The following is a 15,960-nucleotide window of genomic DNA, read 5'->3' as shown; positions in this document are numbered from 1 at the left end:
TGTGCTCAGAGGTTGCCAATTTGCTCCCAGGCCAAGTTCAAGGTGTTACCTTCTGCATGCATAATGCCCTAGGTTTAATCCCCAGCGTCATCTCCCAGTGGGGTTGGGAATGTTCCCTGTTTGAATCCACAGAGAGCTGCTCCCAATAATAATAATAATAATAATAATAATAATAATAATTTATTACTTATACCCCACCATCTGGCCAGACCTCCCCAGCCACTCTGGGCGGCTTCCAACAGGATATTAAAACACAATAAAACAGGCATCTCCAAACTGCGGCCCTCCAGATGTTTTGGCCTACAACTCCCATGATCCCTAGCTAACAGGACCAGTGGTCGGGAATGATGGGAATTGTATCCAAAACATCTGGAGGGCCGAAGTTTGGGGATGCCTGCAATAAAACATCAAACATTAAAAACTTCCCTAAACAGGGCTGCCTGCAGATGTCATCTAAAAGTCAGATTTTTTTTATTGACATCTAATGAGAGGGTGTTCCACAAGGAGGGTGCCACCACCGAGAAGGCCCTCTGCCTGGTTCCCTGTAACCTCACTTCTCGCAGGGAGGGAACCACCAGAAGGCCCTCGGAGCTGGACCTTAGTGTCCGGGCTAGATGATGGGGGTGGAAGAAGAGGAGGAGGAGTTTGGATTTGATATCCCACTTTATTACTACCCGAAGGAGTCTCAAAGTGGCTAACATTCTACTTTCCCTTCCTCCCCCACAACAAACACTCTGTGAGGTGAGTGGGGCTGAGAGACTTCAAAGAAGTGTGACTAGCCCAAGGTCACCCAGCAGCTGCATGTGGAGGAGCAGAGACGCAAACCTGGTTCACCAGATTACAAGTCTACCGCTCTTAACCACTACACCACACTGGCTCCGTTGGAGACAATACTGAGCAAAATAGACCAATGGTCTGATTCATTATAAGGTAGCTTCCTATATTCCTATGAAAACTGACTTAGAGGGGTCAAGGTGCTCCCTAGATTTCTGATCAGGCTCCCCTGTGTGTGCCTGGCTCTGTTGCCTTGGTATCAGTGGATGTCACAATCCCTGGAGTTTGACCTTTCCCCTCCAGCCAACCAGCACCCAAGGGATTCTGGAATCTCCTTTGCAGTAACAGACACCTGAAGCCCAGCGACACTGGGAGTCTCTAGGGGCTCCTGCCTTATTCTCCTGGATGCACTAAGAACAACCTGTGGGTGATCTTACGGTCCGTTTATACCTCCAAGGGGGACACTGCCCCGTCTCAGGTAATTCAAGTTTGCAGCCTTTGCCTAGCAACCTAAAGAAAGCCTCTTGGACTTTAGAAATGAATGTCCTAAACTTGGGACCACCACCACCACCAAACACCACAAGCACCCCCTAGTTTACAGCCTTGCAAACAGCCAGCAGCTGGCTGTTCCATTATTCCACCAGGGCTGTGCGTAGACGTGATTCCACGGGATTATGGAAACCCTATGAAAATCCGGTGCTTTCTGAGAATCTGTGCTTACCGTTTTAGTTTTAAGGTTCCAGACCTCAAGGAGATGCACAATCATAGACTTGCAGAATTGGAAGGAGGGACCACAAGGGTCATCTAGTCCAACAACCCTCAATGCAGGAATATTTTGCTCAACGTGGGACTCAAACCCACAACACTGAGAGCTCTTTGACAGTGGGGCGGGCGACCTTGGAAGGTGGCAGAACCTCTTTTGCTGGAAGCTTTTAAGCAGATGTTGTATGGCCATCTCTCGGGGATTCTTTTGCCGTGACTGGGGGTTGGACTAGATGCCTCTAGGGTCCCTTTCAACTCTACAATTATTTGATCCGATGTCTGACTAATAAAGCACCATGGTTAGCAGAACCAGAGAAGTTGTTCGGTGGCCATAGAACAAATGGGTGGGCCTTCCTTCCGTCATCTCCAGCAACCTAGTTGCTTGGTGAAAGTGTGAGAGAGTGGAAATGGAAGCAGGCTGGAAGCTGGAGACAAAGACCTGCTCACTCTGTGCTGGATCCAAACTTGTAATGAACATAGACACAAGATCTGTTGGAGTACTAATGTTGTGAGCCGCCCTGCCCCCAGCAACATCTTATGCTTAGGTTGTAAACAAGTGAAAATAGAACCATATTTCCTAAAGAAAGCTCAGTCACTGCTTACCTTCATTCTAAGCAAATGTAACTCTAAGCATGAGCTGGAATCTCTCACTGCTTGGAGACTGGGGTTGCATGTTTCTGGGAGATATCTCATAACAGCCAATAGCTGTTTCATAGGGGAAGCACCGAAACCAAGGAAAACGGGTGACCCAGCCAGTGAGTGGATGGAGCATGAACAGAAGAAGAGGCTTTTGGGGAGGGGGGGTCATGCTGTTCACCCTGTGAACAAAGAGACCATTCTCCCCTGGGGTCTGGAACAGAAACCACACTTGGTTTATGGATGGGGATGGGAGTCACAGAGAAAGGGTCGCAGCTCAGTGGGGTAGCATCTGCATTACATGCAGGGGGGGGGGGTCCCAGGTTCAATCCTCAGCATCTCCTGTCTGAAACCGTGGGGAGCTCCTGCCGGTCAGAGTAGACAATACTGAACCAGATGGATCAGTGGCTTGGCTCCGAATAAGGCAGCTTCCAAAGGAAGGGCCATAGCTTAGTGGCAGAGCATCTGCTTTGCATGTAGAAGCTCCCATCCCCACCATCTCCAGGTAGAACTGAGACTCCCTGCCTGAAGCCTCTGCCACTCAGTGTAGACAGCACTGAGCCGGATGCGCCAACTCAGGAAAAGGCATCTCCCCGTGTTTCTGTGTTCGTGAATTCTCTCCCTTGCCCCCTTTCATAGTTCACTCTACCTGCAGAAGCTGCATCCCTTGATTCTGCTGATCTTGCAAAATGCCCCTTACTAATTAGGAGCTTGGAACACACACACCCCGAATCCTGGTAATTGTAGTTGACCTCCTCATAGAGCTACCATCACCAGCAGCCTTTACAAACTACAGTACAGTGCCCAGGATTCTTTGGGTGTGAGGGAATTTGCTTTCAACGCCTGGTGTGTACACAGCTATCTGCTGGGGTCAATATGTTTCCCTGCCCCTCCACTCCTAACACTGCCTCGTCGTCATTCCAGACCCAGCTCGCCAACCTGGTTTGAGCCGGTTCTGGACTGTTTGAGTGAAGGGGCCCTTTGTCTGAAGCAGCCACCCCAGACTGTCCCCCACCCCACCCCCCTCCTTCCTCCACCAGCTAGCCTTGTCTGTCTCTCATTTGCTCCTCTTCTTTTGGTATTGGAGTGACTGAAATAGGCTTTCCCCCTTTGGCAACGAATCACACACACACACCCTTCTCCTTTCCCCCTCTGGCTGACATCCTTTTAAGCATTGATTCTGCTCCTTTCCCTTAGGTCGGATCTCTGGTTGGAGGAGAGGAAGGGAGATGACCTCAGAGGCGAGGGCAGTGGTTGTGGGGAGTGCACCACGCCTCCCATAAGTGGCCAACAAACAAGCCAAGACCACCGGCTTATAAAGTGGGGCCAAGAGAAACCACCGTTCCCCCAATGAGACCAGAGTCGTGAAGATAAGCACAGCACCCAGGCAGCCACCCCCAGGAGGAGGAGCCCCCCTCTGAGTCCACCAGCAGCTTCCTCCAAAACACCACCGCAAGCACCCAGCTCTGCCGTCCGACCACTTTGCAAGCCAAGCTCCAAAGCCTCTTCTAAGACCCTCGACAAGTAAGTGCACCTCACCGTCTGACTGGAGGTCTGCTAGACAATGTGCGTCATGATGTAATGCACACCTTTAGCCTTCAGATAAGCAAGGTATAGGCACTGCAAATTTGGATCCTTGGGAGAGTTGGATAATTGAGGTTCAGGTAAAGATGGGAAATTCACTTGCAGGGAGAGTCTGTTTGTATATACTGCCCTATACCCAGAGGTCTTAGCAGTGCTGCAGACAGGAAAGTTAAAGCACTGCCTTGGGTTGATTTGGAGCCCAATGGGGCCCTAGGGAAAGATGGTTATCCAGTGGAGAGTCAGTGTGGCATAGTGGTTTGAGTGTCTGACTAGGATCTTGGAGGATCTTGGTTCAAATCCCTACTTGGCCGTGAAGCTTACTGGGTGATCTGGGGCCAGTCCCTGCCTCTCAGCCAAATCTACCTCTCAGGGTTGTTGTGGCAAATGAGGAAAAGGAGCATTATGTACACTGCACCCCTTGAGCTCCTTGGAGAAAAAAGGTAGGGTATGAATGCAATAAATTAAAGAGGAACAAATTCAGTTCAGTTTGCGTCCAAAGGCACATGTATCTAATTCATTCTTTTTGAAACAATATGCCAACCGAAACGCAGCCATCTGTGGAAATTCGTCACTTCTCTGAATTTTGTGATGCAGTTCTTCAGCCAAATCATGTGTCTCCAAATGCACATGCTAAAGTGTGCCTATTAATGCATGTATTAGAGGAATAATATACAAAATGCCTTAGATTGGGGGGCATTTCTCTGCAGAAAAAGATATATGCATATGAAGTAAAATGGTATACAAATATTTAGATGAGGAGAAAATTTGCACTTAAATGCTGGTGAATTTTAATAAGGACTTTTTAAAAAATGCAAAGTGTGGAGAGCTGAACTTATGGCTGGAAAAATGAGAAACCAGGAGGAACAGATTTGCCCATTCCTAGTTCCAGGTTCAGTCTCTTATCATCTCTTGTTTAAAGGGTTAAGTGATGGGAAAGACCATGATGCTGCCAGTCAGAGTGGACAATACTGGGTCAAGAGGAGCAAATCCTCTGACCTGATATAAGGCAACAGCCTCTGCCCAGGGCTGTTTTCTCAAGCCTAGAATAACTTCCCAGGATTTCAACCAGAGGTGTTTCTCAGCCTGGCTATGCAAGTCCGTTTCTGAACTAGAGAAGCCAGCTGGGAACTCCCAGAGCTACCGTATGAGAACGGAAGTATCCCTGGGCCGTGTGCTGAAGTTGCCTTGAATTCTTCTCCGTAATGGCCGGGATCCTGTGGCCAAACTGCAACCCGGAAAACCGACACGCACCCAGAGAGCTGCATGTGTCTGTAGCCTTTTAAATGTGAAAGACAAACTAAATCCACTGTCTGGCAGGGACGGAAGGAAGGGGCTGATCACAGCTCCCCACCCTCCCCAAGCCTGAACAGCTGTGAAGGGTAAAATGTCAGGTTTCTTTAAAGAGCTATGCATGTGTGCAAACCCATCTGTTAAGATAGGAAACTTCAGGCACATCACCTATTAATGGTACCTCTAGTTACGAACTTAATTTGTTCCGGAGGTCCGTTCTTAACCTGAAACAGTTCTTAACTAGAGGCGTGCTTTCGCTAATGGGGCCTCTGGCTGCCGCTGCGCTGCTGGCACACGATTTCCGTTCTCATCCTGGGGCAAAGTTCTCAACTTGAGGTAATTCTTCCAGGTTAGCAGAGTTTGTAACCTGAAGGATTTGAAACCTGAGGTGTTTGTAACTTGAGGTACCATTATATACGGGTAGGAGGTGATAGGGGGGAGCAGTGGAGGGCCTTTCCCTACCCTCCTGCGGTATCCACCACCCCCACCCCCACCCAAAATGAACTTGACAGGGACCCCAGAAGTAGACATGGGTAGTGCCAAAGTGAAGGTGAGCAGAACAGGTAGAGAGAAGGGTGCGAAAAAGCAATTCACTAGCAGTAGGCTGAGAGTTGAGGTGTCTGTCTGCAGGGTTGTACACACTTTTCTTTAAATTAAAAGTAAAACCCTATCGAAATCTTGGATGAATTCTGAGACGTATCTAAATTATGCAAGTGGATGATTTGCACAATGTCCCTTTTTGCCATAATCTTCCTCATTCCTGCCTTTTATTAAAGATTTTTCATAAGGCGATAAAATAAAGCAGCAGAATTACTGTACTCAAACATATGTTTTAGCCTTGAGGCCCAGGAACCTGCCTGTTTTCTTTAAAAAAAACAACGATGAAACTTCAATTTCTAAATTTGCAGCACTAACAGCCAATCACAAAGAGGGGACAAGGAGTTAAGCAGTGAAGCCTCAATGCAGTCGCAGGACAGCTTGCCCCATCAGCAAGCTTGACTTGCCTGCACTTTTGAGAATATATTTGTAGCATGAGGACTAGAAACTTGATTCATTGATTTATTTAAATAGAATGAGATTTGAGATTCTAAGATCACAGCACTAACAGCCTTGGCTGTTTGTGACTGTATCAATGGACTTCAACTACATAGCCATGAAGAAAGAGTCAAAACGACGTCTTGAGTCTTTCCCCCCTTATTCTTCCACTGGGCTTATTCTGTACCTAATCCCCATTCTACCCTCAGCTTTCCACAATGGCCTCCGACAAGCCCTTCCACGTGGTCACTCCGCTGCGGGTCAGCCCCCACCTCTCCAAATTGGCTGGTACCAAGGTCTACCTGAAGCTCGAAAATACCCAACCCACTGGCTCCTTTAAGATACGAGGCATAGGGAACTTCTGCAAAGCGGTAAGGAACGGAGAAAACTATATGGGGAAGGCTTGTAGCTCAGTGGCAGAGCAGCTGCCTTGAGTGCAGAAGGTCCCCGGTTCAATGCCCAGCCTGTCCAGGTGGAGCTGGCAGCGACTCCTGCCTAAAAACCCTAGAGAGTTGCTGCCAGTCAGTGTAGGGAACACTGAGCCTTTTGTCAGCTTACTATAAGGTACATTCCCATTTAAGACCGGAAAGAATGGTGAAAGCTGCTGCTGGTTTTCTGTACTGCCCTGGGAGAGGCTGTAGCTCAGGTTAAGGCAGCTTTTGGTGTTCCTACGATGGGAACCTTCTGGTGGGAAGCAATATTGCACATAACGGATATTCTTTAATCAGCTTAGGGAACTCACTGCCACAAGCTTGAAGCCTCCTCCTGGCTGGTGCCATTTATTTTCTAATTTTTCATCTAGAGCAAATAAACCTTTCGACAATAATTTCACATTTCAAACCTCAACTTCCCTCCCCGTCTTCCTGCAGTTCCATAAATTTATTTTCATTTTTTGCTGTTAACCATACACCTAGGTATTTAACTCCCCACCCCACCCCAAATCCTTAGGCCAGATATATCTTGTAATGTGTTCTTCCTCTCATCATTCATATTTTTTACCAGGAGCTCAATTTTATCTTTGTTAATTTTAAGACCTGCTACTTCTCTATATTTTTTAATCTCTTCTAGTGCTTTTGGAATTGTCTCTATTGGTTCATTTACAGATTTCACCACATCTTCTGCAAATATTTTTAATTTATATTGTCTTTGTCCCACCCTTATGCCTTTAATTTCTTGGTTACATCTTATTCTTTGCACCAAAACCCTAACCCTAAAACTAAACAATAAAGGTGACAGCGGGCAGCCTTGTCTAGTTCCTTTGGTTATTTTGCAGTTCTCCGTTAACACACTATTTACCATCAGTTTTGCTGACTGCTCTATATATATTGCCTTAATTCCTTTTATAAAAATTTCTCCATAGCTCATATATTCCAACACTTTAAACATAAAGTCCCAGGAGGCATTATCAAATGCTTTCTCTGCATCTAAAAACATTAATGCTGCTTGCTTTTCATTTTATTTCTAAATATTCAATTACATCAGTTACCGTATATTTAGGCAGGTGCCATCTTTGTTTGGGAAAAAGTCTCCTTCTGGGAAGAATCAAATCGGGCACTAAACATGCATGACTCACCCTCCCTCAACTGACTGACTTAAATGGAGGCTTTAAAAGCTGAGATCTTCATGAAGAACTAACAGATTTATAGCATGCTTGGGGGAATCCTGGGGACCTAGTCAGTGTTCGAAGCAGGTTGTTGGACTAGATGGGCCTTTGCTCTGATCTAGCAGAGTTCTTTGGGCATTCTGCAAAGGGCAGAATCTGGTCCAGACCTGCCTGGAAAGAACCGTGGGTGATAGGGTTGTTTTTGCTGATGGGTTAAGATGGCTTCTGTTCACACATTCCTCTTCTTCTGCTTTCACAGATGGCCGAAAAAGGAACCAAGCAGTTTGTCTGTGCCTCAGGTAATGTAGTTTTCTGTGGACAATGTCAGGATTCCAAGGGGGGGAAGCCTTCGCCAGCTTTGTAGGTTAGTAATCTTGCAAGGTAGCTCCACGTTGGAGAATGGCAAGGTGAGGCGAGGGATGGAGGAGAACTGCAATTGGGTTTGCATATAAAGGGGAATCTCCAAAATTCACTTTCACTTTCCAAAATAATACGAGAACAAAACCAGAGCCGCCCTCTGGAATTTGCACTTTTCTGAATTTTGCTACGCAGTTCTTAAGGAACGGGCATAAAAATGCATGTCTGTGTGTGAGTGAGTGAAAATAACATATACAGTACAAAAATGCATTAGGCGAAAGTGCTTTGCAAAAACAAATGAAGCCACAATGGCTGTACTCTGCGTCCACAGTTAGAGGTAGTAATGTGCCTGAATTCCAGTTGCTGGAAACCTCGGGTGGGGAGAGGGCTCAATTGCCTGCACCCTGCTTGTGGGTTTCCCTTTGAGGCATCTGGTTGGCCACTGTGAGAACAGGATGCTGGACTGGAAGGGTTACTAGCCAGCCTGATTCATCAGGCTCGTCTCATGTTCTTATGGGTACATTAGGGGGGAAATCACACTAAAAGGTTGGTGAATTTTTGCTAGGATTTGAAAAAATGTTTCCACAAGCCAACATGGAAAGAGAGAGAGCTGAATTTAAGTTTGGAAAAATGAGAGAAACCGAAGCAGTGCAGGGAATTATTGGGTTGTTCTTATTTTTATTATGTATTTTGTGTTTTTAGATTGTGATTTTAGACTGTGAACCACCCTGAGACCTGCGGGTATACGGTGGTATACAAATTTAATCAACAACAACAACATGGTGGCTTAGAGGCTGAGCTGCAAATCAGAAATTCCCCAGTTCAGATTTCTCCTCTCCCACAAACTAGATGACCTTAGGCAGGACACCCTAGATCAAGCATCCCCAAACTGCGGCCCTCCAGATGTTTTGGCCTACAACTCCCATGATCCCTAGCTAACAGGACCAGTGGTCAGGGAAGATGGGAATTGTAGTCCAAAACATCTGGAGGGCCGAAGTTTGGGGATGCCTGCCCTAGATTATATCCAGAATTAGTCATACTCCTCGAGCCCCATTGAAATTAATGGACATGACCGACTTAATATTATTATAAATGCAGTTGCTCTGTGTCTCTTTATATTTCTGTGGGGTTTTTTTGCTCAAACATCCATAAGGTGTTGTACGCCTTGGGTGGCTGAGGAATGGGGACAACCCTCATGAGGTCTAGCATCATGTGGTGTCAAATGGGCTTTCTTCCAGCGGGGAATGCCGGCCTTGCAACTGCCTACTGTGCCAAACTGTTGGAGATCCCGGCTACCATCTTTGTGCCCCAATGCACGCCAGCTTTCACTGTGGAGCGCATGAAAGACGAGGGAGCCACGGTTTGCTGTGGGCAGGTAGGTCTGGGAGGTTATCCCAGGAGAAAAAAATGTTGGAAGCCTTAAGAAAACCCAGCACCAAATCTTTCTTAGAATCCTAGTCTAATAACATGACATCCTTTCCTCTAGACGCTGGATCAATGCAAGTGCACAGCCCAGGAGGCGGTAAAGAGAAACGCTGATTGGACCTTTGTACCTCCCTTCGGCGACCCTCTCATCAGGTATGTGATATATGAGTGAGTGAGAGGTAGCGGACATCCGTTTTGGAAGATTCGGGACAGATGGGGAAAAAAGACTTGTTCACATTGTGCTTAAATTATGGAACTCCCTCCCTCAGGAAGCAGCGATGGCTACATAGATGTCTTTAAAAGGGGGATTTTAGACTTACATATACAGGGGTACCTTGGTTTTCGAATGCCTCCGTAGTCAAACATTTCGGAACTCGAAGGCCGAAAACCCAGACGTAAATGCCTCGGTTTTCGAACGCGCCTCAGAAGTCGAACAGGAAACGCAGCTTCCATATTGAGGCTTCCACTTTCAGTTTCCGGTTTTTGAACGTTTCGGAACTCGGACTTCCAGAACGGATTGCGTTCTAGAACCAAAGTACCACTGAACAGTACAGTGGTACCTCGGTTTATGAACACAATTGGTTCCGGAAGTCTGTTCATAAACTGATGCGTTCATAAACTGAAGCGAACTTTCCCATTGAAAGTAATGGAAAGTGGATTAATCTGTTCCAGACGGTCCGCGGGGTACTTAAACTGAAGCGTTCATAAACTGAAGCGAACTTTCCCATTGAAAGTAATGGAAAGTGGATTAATCCGTTCCAGATGGGTCCGCGGAGTACTTAAACTGAAGCGTTCATAAACTGAAGCATGGGTGTAATTGGTTCCGGAAGTCTGTTCATAAACTGAAGCGTTCATAAACTGAAGCGAACTTTCCCATTGAAAGTAATGGAAAATGAATTAATCCGTTCCAGATGGGTCCGCGATGTTCATAAACCGAAAATTCATAAACCGAGGTGTTCATAAACCGAGGTTCCACTGTATATTTTTGTTACCTTAATTAATTTTTTCTGTCATTTCGTTGTTATTGTTTTCCTCTGCTTTCTTTTGCATTTATTTTTTAGAAAAAGATCTTCTTTTCTTCTCTTTTTCATTCTACTTCACTTCAAAACTATCAATAAAATATAAATATGAAACAGTAGAAATGACAAAGGGATCAGGGAAATCCACAGAGGAGGAGCCTATCAGTGGCTACTATGCACTCTTCCTCTACGGCCAGAGGCATTAATGCTTCTGAACACAAGTTGCAAGAAACCACAGGAAGGGAGAGCTGCTGTTGAGCTCATGTCCCACTTGTGGGTTTTTCACAGTCATCTGGTTGGCTGCTGTGAGAACAAGATGCTGGACTAAATGGGCCATTGGCTTGATCCAGCAAGCTCTTCTCGCCTTATAGTCTTTACCCTGACCTTTGACACTTGAAATGTACCGTACTGGGCTGAATATAAGCCGCACCCAAATATAAGCCGCACCTTTAAAATTGGGGGGGGGGAGAAAAAGAAAGAAATACCTGAATATAAGCCGCTCTATTCCTTGCTGGTCCTGGCTGCATACTGGGGGGAGGGGTGGTGCTGTGGGTTAAACCACTGAGCCTAGAGCTTGCCGATCAGAAGGTCGGCAGTTCGAATCCCTGCAACGGGGTGAGCTCCCGTTGCTCGGTCCCTGCTCCTGCCAACCTAGCAGTTCAAAAAAGCACGTCAAAGTGCAAGTAGATAAATAGGTACCGCTCCAAGCGGGAAGGTAAACGGTGTTTCCGTGCGCTGCTCTGGTTCGCCAGAAGCGGCTTTGTCATGCTGGCCACATGACCTGGAAGCTGTACGCCGGCTCCTCGGCCAATAATGCGAGATGAGCGCCGCAACCCCAGAGTTGGTCACGACTGGTCCTAAGGGTCATTTGTTTGCCCCACGCTCCATACCATAAGGTCACAAATATAAACCACACTTTTTGCGGTTGGAATTTGGGGGGAAAGTGAGACTTATATTCAGGCCAACATGGTCTATTTTCAGGACCCACCTTAGATTTTTTGTTGTTGTAATTCAAAGATTTAAACCTTGTTTTTAATGTGTTTTATATTGTTGTAACCTGCCCAGAGACCTTAGGGTGAAGGGCAGGTAATAAAATGAAATAATAATGTTTTTTTAAATAAGAGACACACATCTTTTGTAAACAAGAGGAATATTAAGAAGGGGAAGAGAGAAGATGAGGGCTTTTAAAAACAAGAGACAGAAATCTTCCTTTTCTGCCCTCTGCCACTTGGAATGGTGGAGAAATTCAGCTCCATTCAGCTTTGAAACAGTACCAAATTAGCAATTCTGAAGTAATACCTGAACCGAAGTGCGGCCATTTTGGTCACCTGGTGGCCATTTTTCTCCTCCCACAATGCCCCGGAATTTCAACTTGGGGCCTGGGGGGCAGGGAACAGGGAATATGGCAGGGATTTCCTGCAACAAAGGAAAAGACCAGATTTCTCCCCTTCCCCGCAAATAAAAATGATGAGAAATTTTGAATGCGCTCTTCTCTCAGCGCCCCCTCCCCCACCCAACTCTCTCTTTCCCACCCCTGACATTTGGTTTTGATGTTCTGGGTCCCCTCTGCTTTTCAGTGATGGGCACAAGACCATGGTCTTAGAGATGAAGGAGCAGATGGGCGAGTCCAAACCTGGAGTGATAGTTCTCTCTGTCGGAGGGGGCGGCATGCTGTGCGGTGTGATCCAGGGCCTCCGCGAGGTTGGCTGGGACGACGTACCCATCATCGCCATGGAGACCTGGGGAGCTCACAGCTTCCATGCTTCCTTGAAAGCAGGGGAGCTGGTGACACTTCCTAAAATTACCAGGTGAGCACACAGCACATTTGGTGGTGGGCTAGGAGCGTAAAAGATGTGACAGCTGATGCGGGCAGCGGCGTCGCTAGCCTTCTGGCTGCCCGGGGCGGCAATCCAGAAGGCACCCTGCCAGGGGGCGGGGCATCCATCGCGCGCATGCGTCACGTGTCTTGACGCACATGTCACGCTACGGAGTGGGTTGCCGGGCGCCTCGGATCCAGGTGCTGGAGCACCGCCGTCGGCAACCCGCTCCGTAGCGCGGCATGTGCTTCTTCCTACTCAGCATACCTGCCAAGTTGCTGTCAGAGAAATAAAGGACCAGGCAGGAAATAGCAGACCGGAAGTAGCGCTGTCGCCATTTTGGAACTGGGCAGAGCATGCTCAGAAGTAACTTTTGATGCTGCTTTGCCCAGTTCCAAAATGGCCGCCGCACCAGAAGTCGCACTGCAGCCATTTTGGAACTGGGCAGAGCAGTATCAAAAGTCACTTCTGAGCATGCTCCACCCAGTTCCAAAATGGCCGCTGCGCCAGAATAAACCAGGGAAAAACAAAAAAATCCATTTTTTCTGCTAGGAACAGCTGGAAAAACGGGGATTTCCTGGGGAAAACGGGAGACTTGGCAGCTATGGTATTCAGGCGTAGGCCTTCCTGAGTAGGAAGAAGACAAAGTGCGCTATGTATCGGCTTGCCACGAGCTTTGTCTTCTTCCTACTCAGGTGGAGGCGGAATGGCGAGGGGCGTCAGCAGCCCGCCCCTTGCCTCCGCCCCACCAGGAAGAAGCGAGGGGTGAGGCCAGAAACATCGGGGCCTCCGCGATGGCGGTCGCACCGACGCCACAGTAGCGAGGGGGCGCCGCACTCTTCCCCGCAACCTGTGCTGCTCCCCCCCATTGCGACGCCCCTGGATGCAGGCTGGTGTCCACTGGGTCTGGTACGGTGGAAGACAGGGAGCCCAACAGTAGGGGGCGCCAGAGCCAATGACAGGCAGGGCCGACCTTCTCCTAGTTTTGTCCCCATCCTCCTCCCTGTGGAGTTCTATAAGCAGCAACGCTGAGATGCAGGAGAAGGCTGATAGCCAGGACCACTCCCTGGTCGGTTGTAATAAAGCAAGCAAGCGAGGGCTGACTGAGGGCAGAGCTAGTGGGAGCTAGTGCAGTGGTTAGAGTGTCACACTTGGACCTGGGGCAGAAGAGTTCAAATTCCCACTTGACCATGAAACACACGGGATGAGGTCAGTCGCCTAACCTGCCTCACAGGGTTGTTGTGGGGATTCAATGAGGAAAGGAAAAAACAAATACACCGCCTTGAGGTCCTTGGGGAAGAACGGAGGGGTATGAAATAATAATAATAATAGATAAATAAACATAATATAGCCTCATTGTCATTACACATTGTTCACCTGAGCCAAACCCAACAAACAAAATCCAGCCCACTGATCTTCCTTTTCCTGTTCTGGGTCTAGCGTTGCTACCACTCTTGGGGCAGCTACTGTGGCAGAGGAAGCTTTGCAGCTGGCTCAGGAACACTGCGTCATATCACAGGTCGTCACTGACCCGGAGGCAGTGGCAGGCATTCCAAGGTTTTTGGGTATGTATTCGCAGGACATTCATCCTGTATTAATGCACTAACAACGAACTCGTTCTCCAAGTCTGGATAGTCAATGCAATTGAGTCTGTGATCTATACGAATAGTCTGCTGAATTTGTCTGTTCTGCCTTATTCATATACAACTGTGCTTTTGATATGATGGCATTTGTTGACAGGTTTGCTAAGGTTTAATGCTGATGCAAGATTAACCCGGGCGTTGGGAGAAGCAGAATGCAAATAATTAAATTGAATCAATGCCATATGTATTTGGTATCATCCACTCACAATTCCCTTGGAAGAAGGGTTGTTTGTTAAACCACTCTAGGAACTGGCAGGGGAACAGGGTCTCCTAACAACCCTCAGCACCCACAACAAATTACAGCTCCCAGGATTCTTTGGGGAAATCAAAGAATTGTAGAGTTGGAAGGGACCATGAGGATCATCTAGTCCAACCCCAATCAATGCAGGAATCGAGCATGGGGTTCAAACCCATGATCTTGAGATTAAGAGTCTCATACTCTTATCAATTGAGCTATCCCAAGTCATGACTGTTTAAAGCAGCGTTTCTCAACCGCTGTTCCGCGGCACACTAGTGTGCCGCGAGACGCTGGCTGGTGTGCCGCGACGTGCAGCGACGAGAAGGGCGATTTGCATTGTCACGTGCCTGGCAGCCACCAATAGACAGCGCTGACCCGCCGGAAAGCATTATTTCTCCTCCTATTTCCCAAAGCTCGTTGCAAACGAGCCTGGCGGCCGCCAATACTTATCACTAACCCGCCGGATGGCTTGTGAAGCCTTATTACAGGAGATTGCAACCAACACAGCAATTGGCAAGTGTTTCTTACAGTCATAATTATAGTCAATATAGGGCGGCACAGAGTTAAATTTTTTAAACTTTTTTAATGGTGGTGTGCCTCGTGATTTTTTTCACGGAACAAGTGTGCCGTGGCCCAAAAAAGGTTGAGAAACACTGGTTTAAAGTGAACATAGAAAATTAAGAAGAGGCTGCTGGATCAGACCAAAGGCCCATCTAGTCCAGCATCCTGTTCTCACAGTGGCCAACCAGATGCTCCAATGGGAAACCAGCAAGCTGATCCCAAGCCCAAGAGCAGTCTCCTCTTCTGTGGTTCCCAGCAATCGGTATCCAGAAGCATTGCTTCCCCTGACTGAGGAGGCAGAGCATAAGTCATTGTGGCATGTAGTCATTCATTTGTTCATTTGTCCAATCCTCTTTTGAGGACCAAGTGGTATATTGCGCTTCAAACACATGGTGTGAATTATTTCTACTACTGATTACTCATGCCTTCATGGCGAGGAGAAATAGCTCTGTTGCTTAGAGCATGGTGCTGATAATGCCAAGGTTGCAGGTTCGAGCCCCGTAAGGGACAGCTGCATATTCCTGCATTACAAGGGGTTGGACCAGATAGATGTTCCTCGGGGTCCCTTCCAGCTCTACAATTCAACATCCAGAGAACTTAAATGACCCTTTTTGCCTGCAGATGCGGAGAAGATCCTGGTGGAGCCGGCGTGCGGAGCGACCTTGGCAGCCATCTACAGCGGGCTGATCAAAACGCTGCAAAAGGAGTGCAGACTCCCCCGCTGTCTGGAGTCCATTGTCATCATTGTGTGCGGTGGTAACAACATCACCCTGGAGGAACTGGATCGCCTGAAGGATGAACTGTGCATGAACCACAGAATGAAGGAATATGTGGAGTGCAAGGCCGTTTTGGCAAAATGGAACCAGGGGTCATTCACAGCTTCGCTCCAAAAATCCACGGGGGCATGTGGTCATTAAAACTCACGGCTGCTTCACCCACCTTGCTTTCCCTAAGCTTTGTGTCGGGTGGGAGCAGAGGAGTGGGCGGACGGGGAAACTGGGTTGCATACGCCCTGGTGCCTCTAGATTTGGTTGGATCGCAAGCAAATATCTGAGAGCGCTAGATCCCAGGGCTGGTCATTGCCAGGGGAAGGTGGGAGGCCTTTGAGTTTCTGGGCAGCTGCCCATTGTGACCGGTCACTGAACTTTGAGGCCGTGTATGTTCGCTTTTACGCTCCAGCGGCACATAATTTTTATGAAATTATTTTACCTTTTTT

At 47.7% G+C, this 15,960-nt stretch overlaps 1 protein-coding gene across 1 annotated transcript; it reads left to right on the top strand.

Moving 5' to 3' along the window:
* The first annotated feature begins 6,299 nt into the window (after positions 1-6,299).
* LOC118076200 (L-serine dehydratase/L-threonine deaminase) lies at positions 6,300-15,661 on the top strand. Its single transcript, XM_035098824.2, has 7 exons — positions 6,300-6,452; positions 7,944-7,983; positions 9,280-9,416; positions 9,528-9,619; positions 12,063-12,293; positions 13,743-13,867; positions 15,366-15,661. The coding sequence occupies exons 1-7, from the start codon at positions 6,300-6,302 to the stop codon at positions 15,659-15,661; spliced, it is 1,074 nt and encodes a 357-aa protein (XP_034954715.1).
* The last annotated feature ends 299 nt before the right edge of the window (positions 15,662-15,960 follow it).

The sequence above is a fragment of the Zootoca vivipara genome, chromosome 17, assembly GCF_963506605.1.
Source record: "Zootoca vivipara chromosome 17, rZooViv1.1, whole genome shotgun sequence".
In the NCBI taxonomy this organism is placed as follows: Eukaryota; Metazoa; Chordata; class Lepidosauria; order Squamata; family Lacertidae; genus Zootoca; species Zootoca vivipara.
This window is presented reverse-complemented; position numbering and strand designations above follow the sequence as displayed.

Bases quoted from the DNA above. Each gene is read 5' to 3' on its own strand.
- LOC118076200 (XM_035098824.2), top strand. From the start codon at position 6,300: ATGGCCTCCGACAAGCCCTTCCACGTGGTCACTCCGCTGCGGGTCAGC. The intron at 6,453-7,943 runs GTAAGGAACGGA...CTGCTTTCACAG, and splicing joins TAGGGAACTTCTGCAAAGCG to ATGGCCGAAAAAGGAACCAA. The intron at 7,984-9,279 runs GTAATGTAGTTT...GCTTTCTTCCAG, and splicing joins GCAGTTTGTCTGTGCCTCAG to CGGGGAATGCCGGCCTTGCA.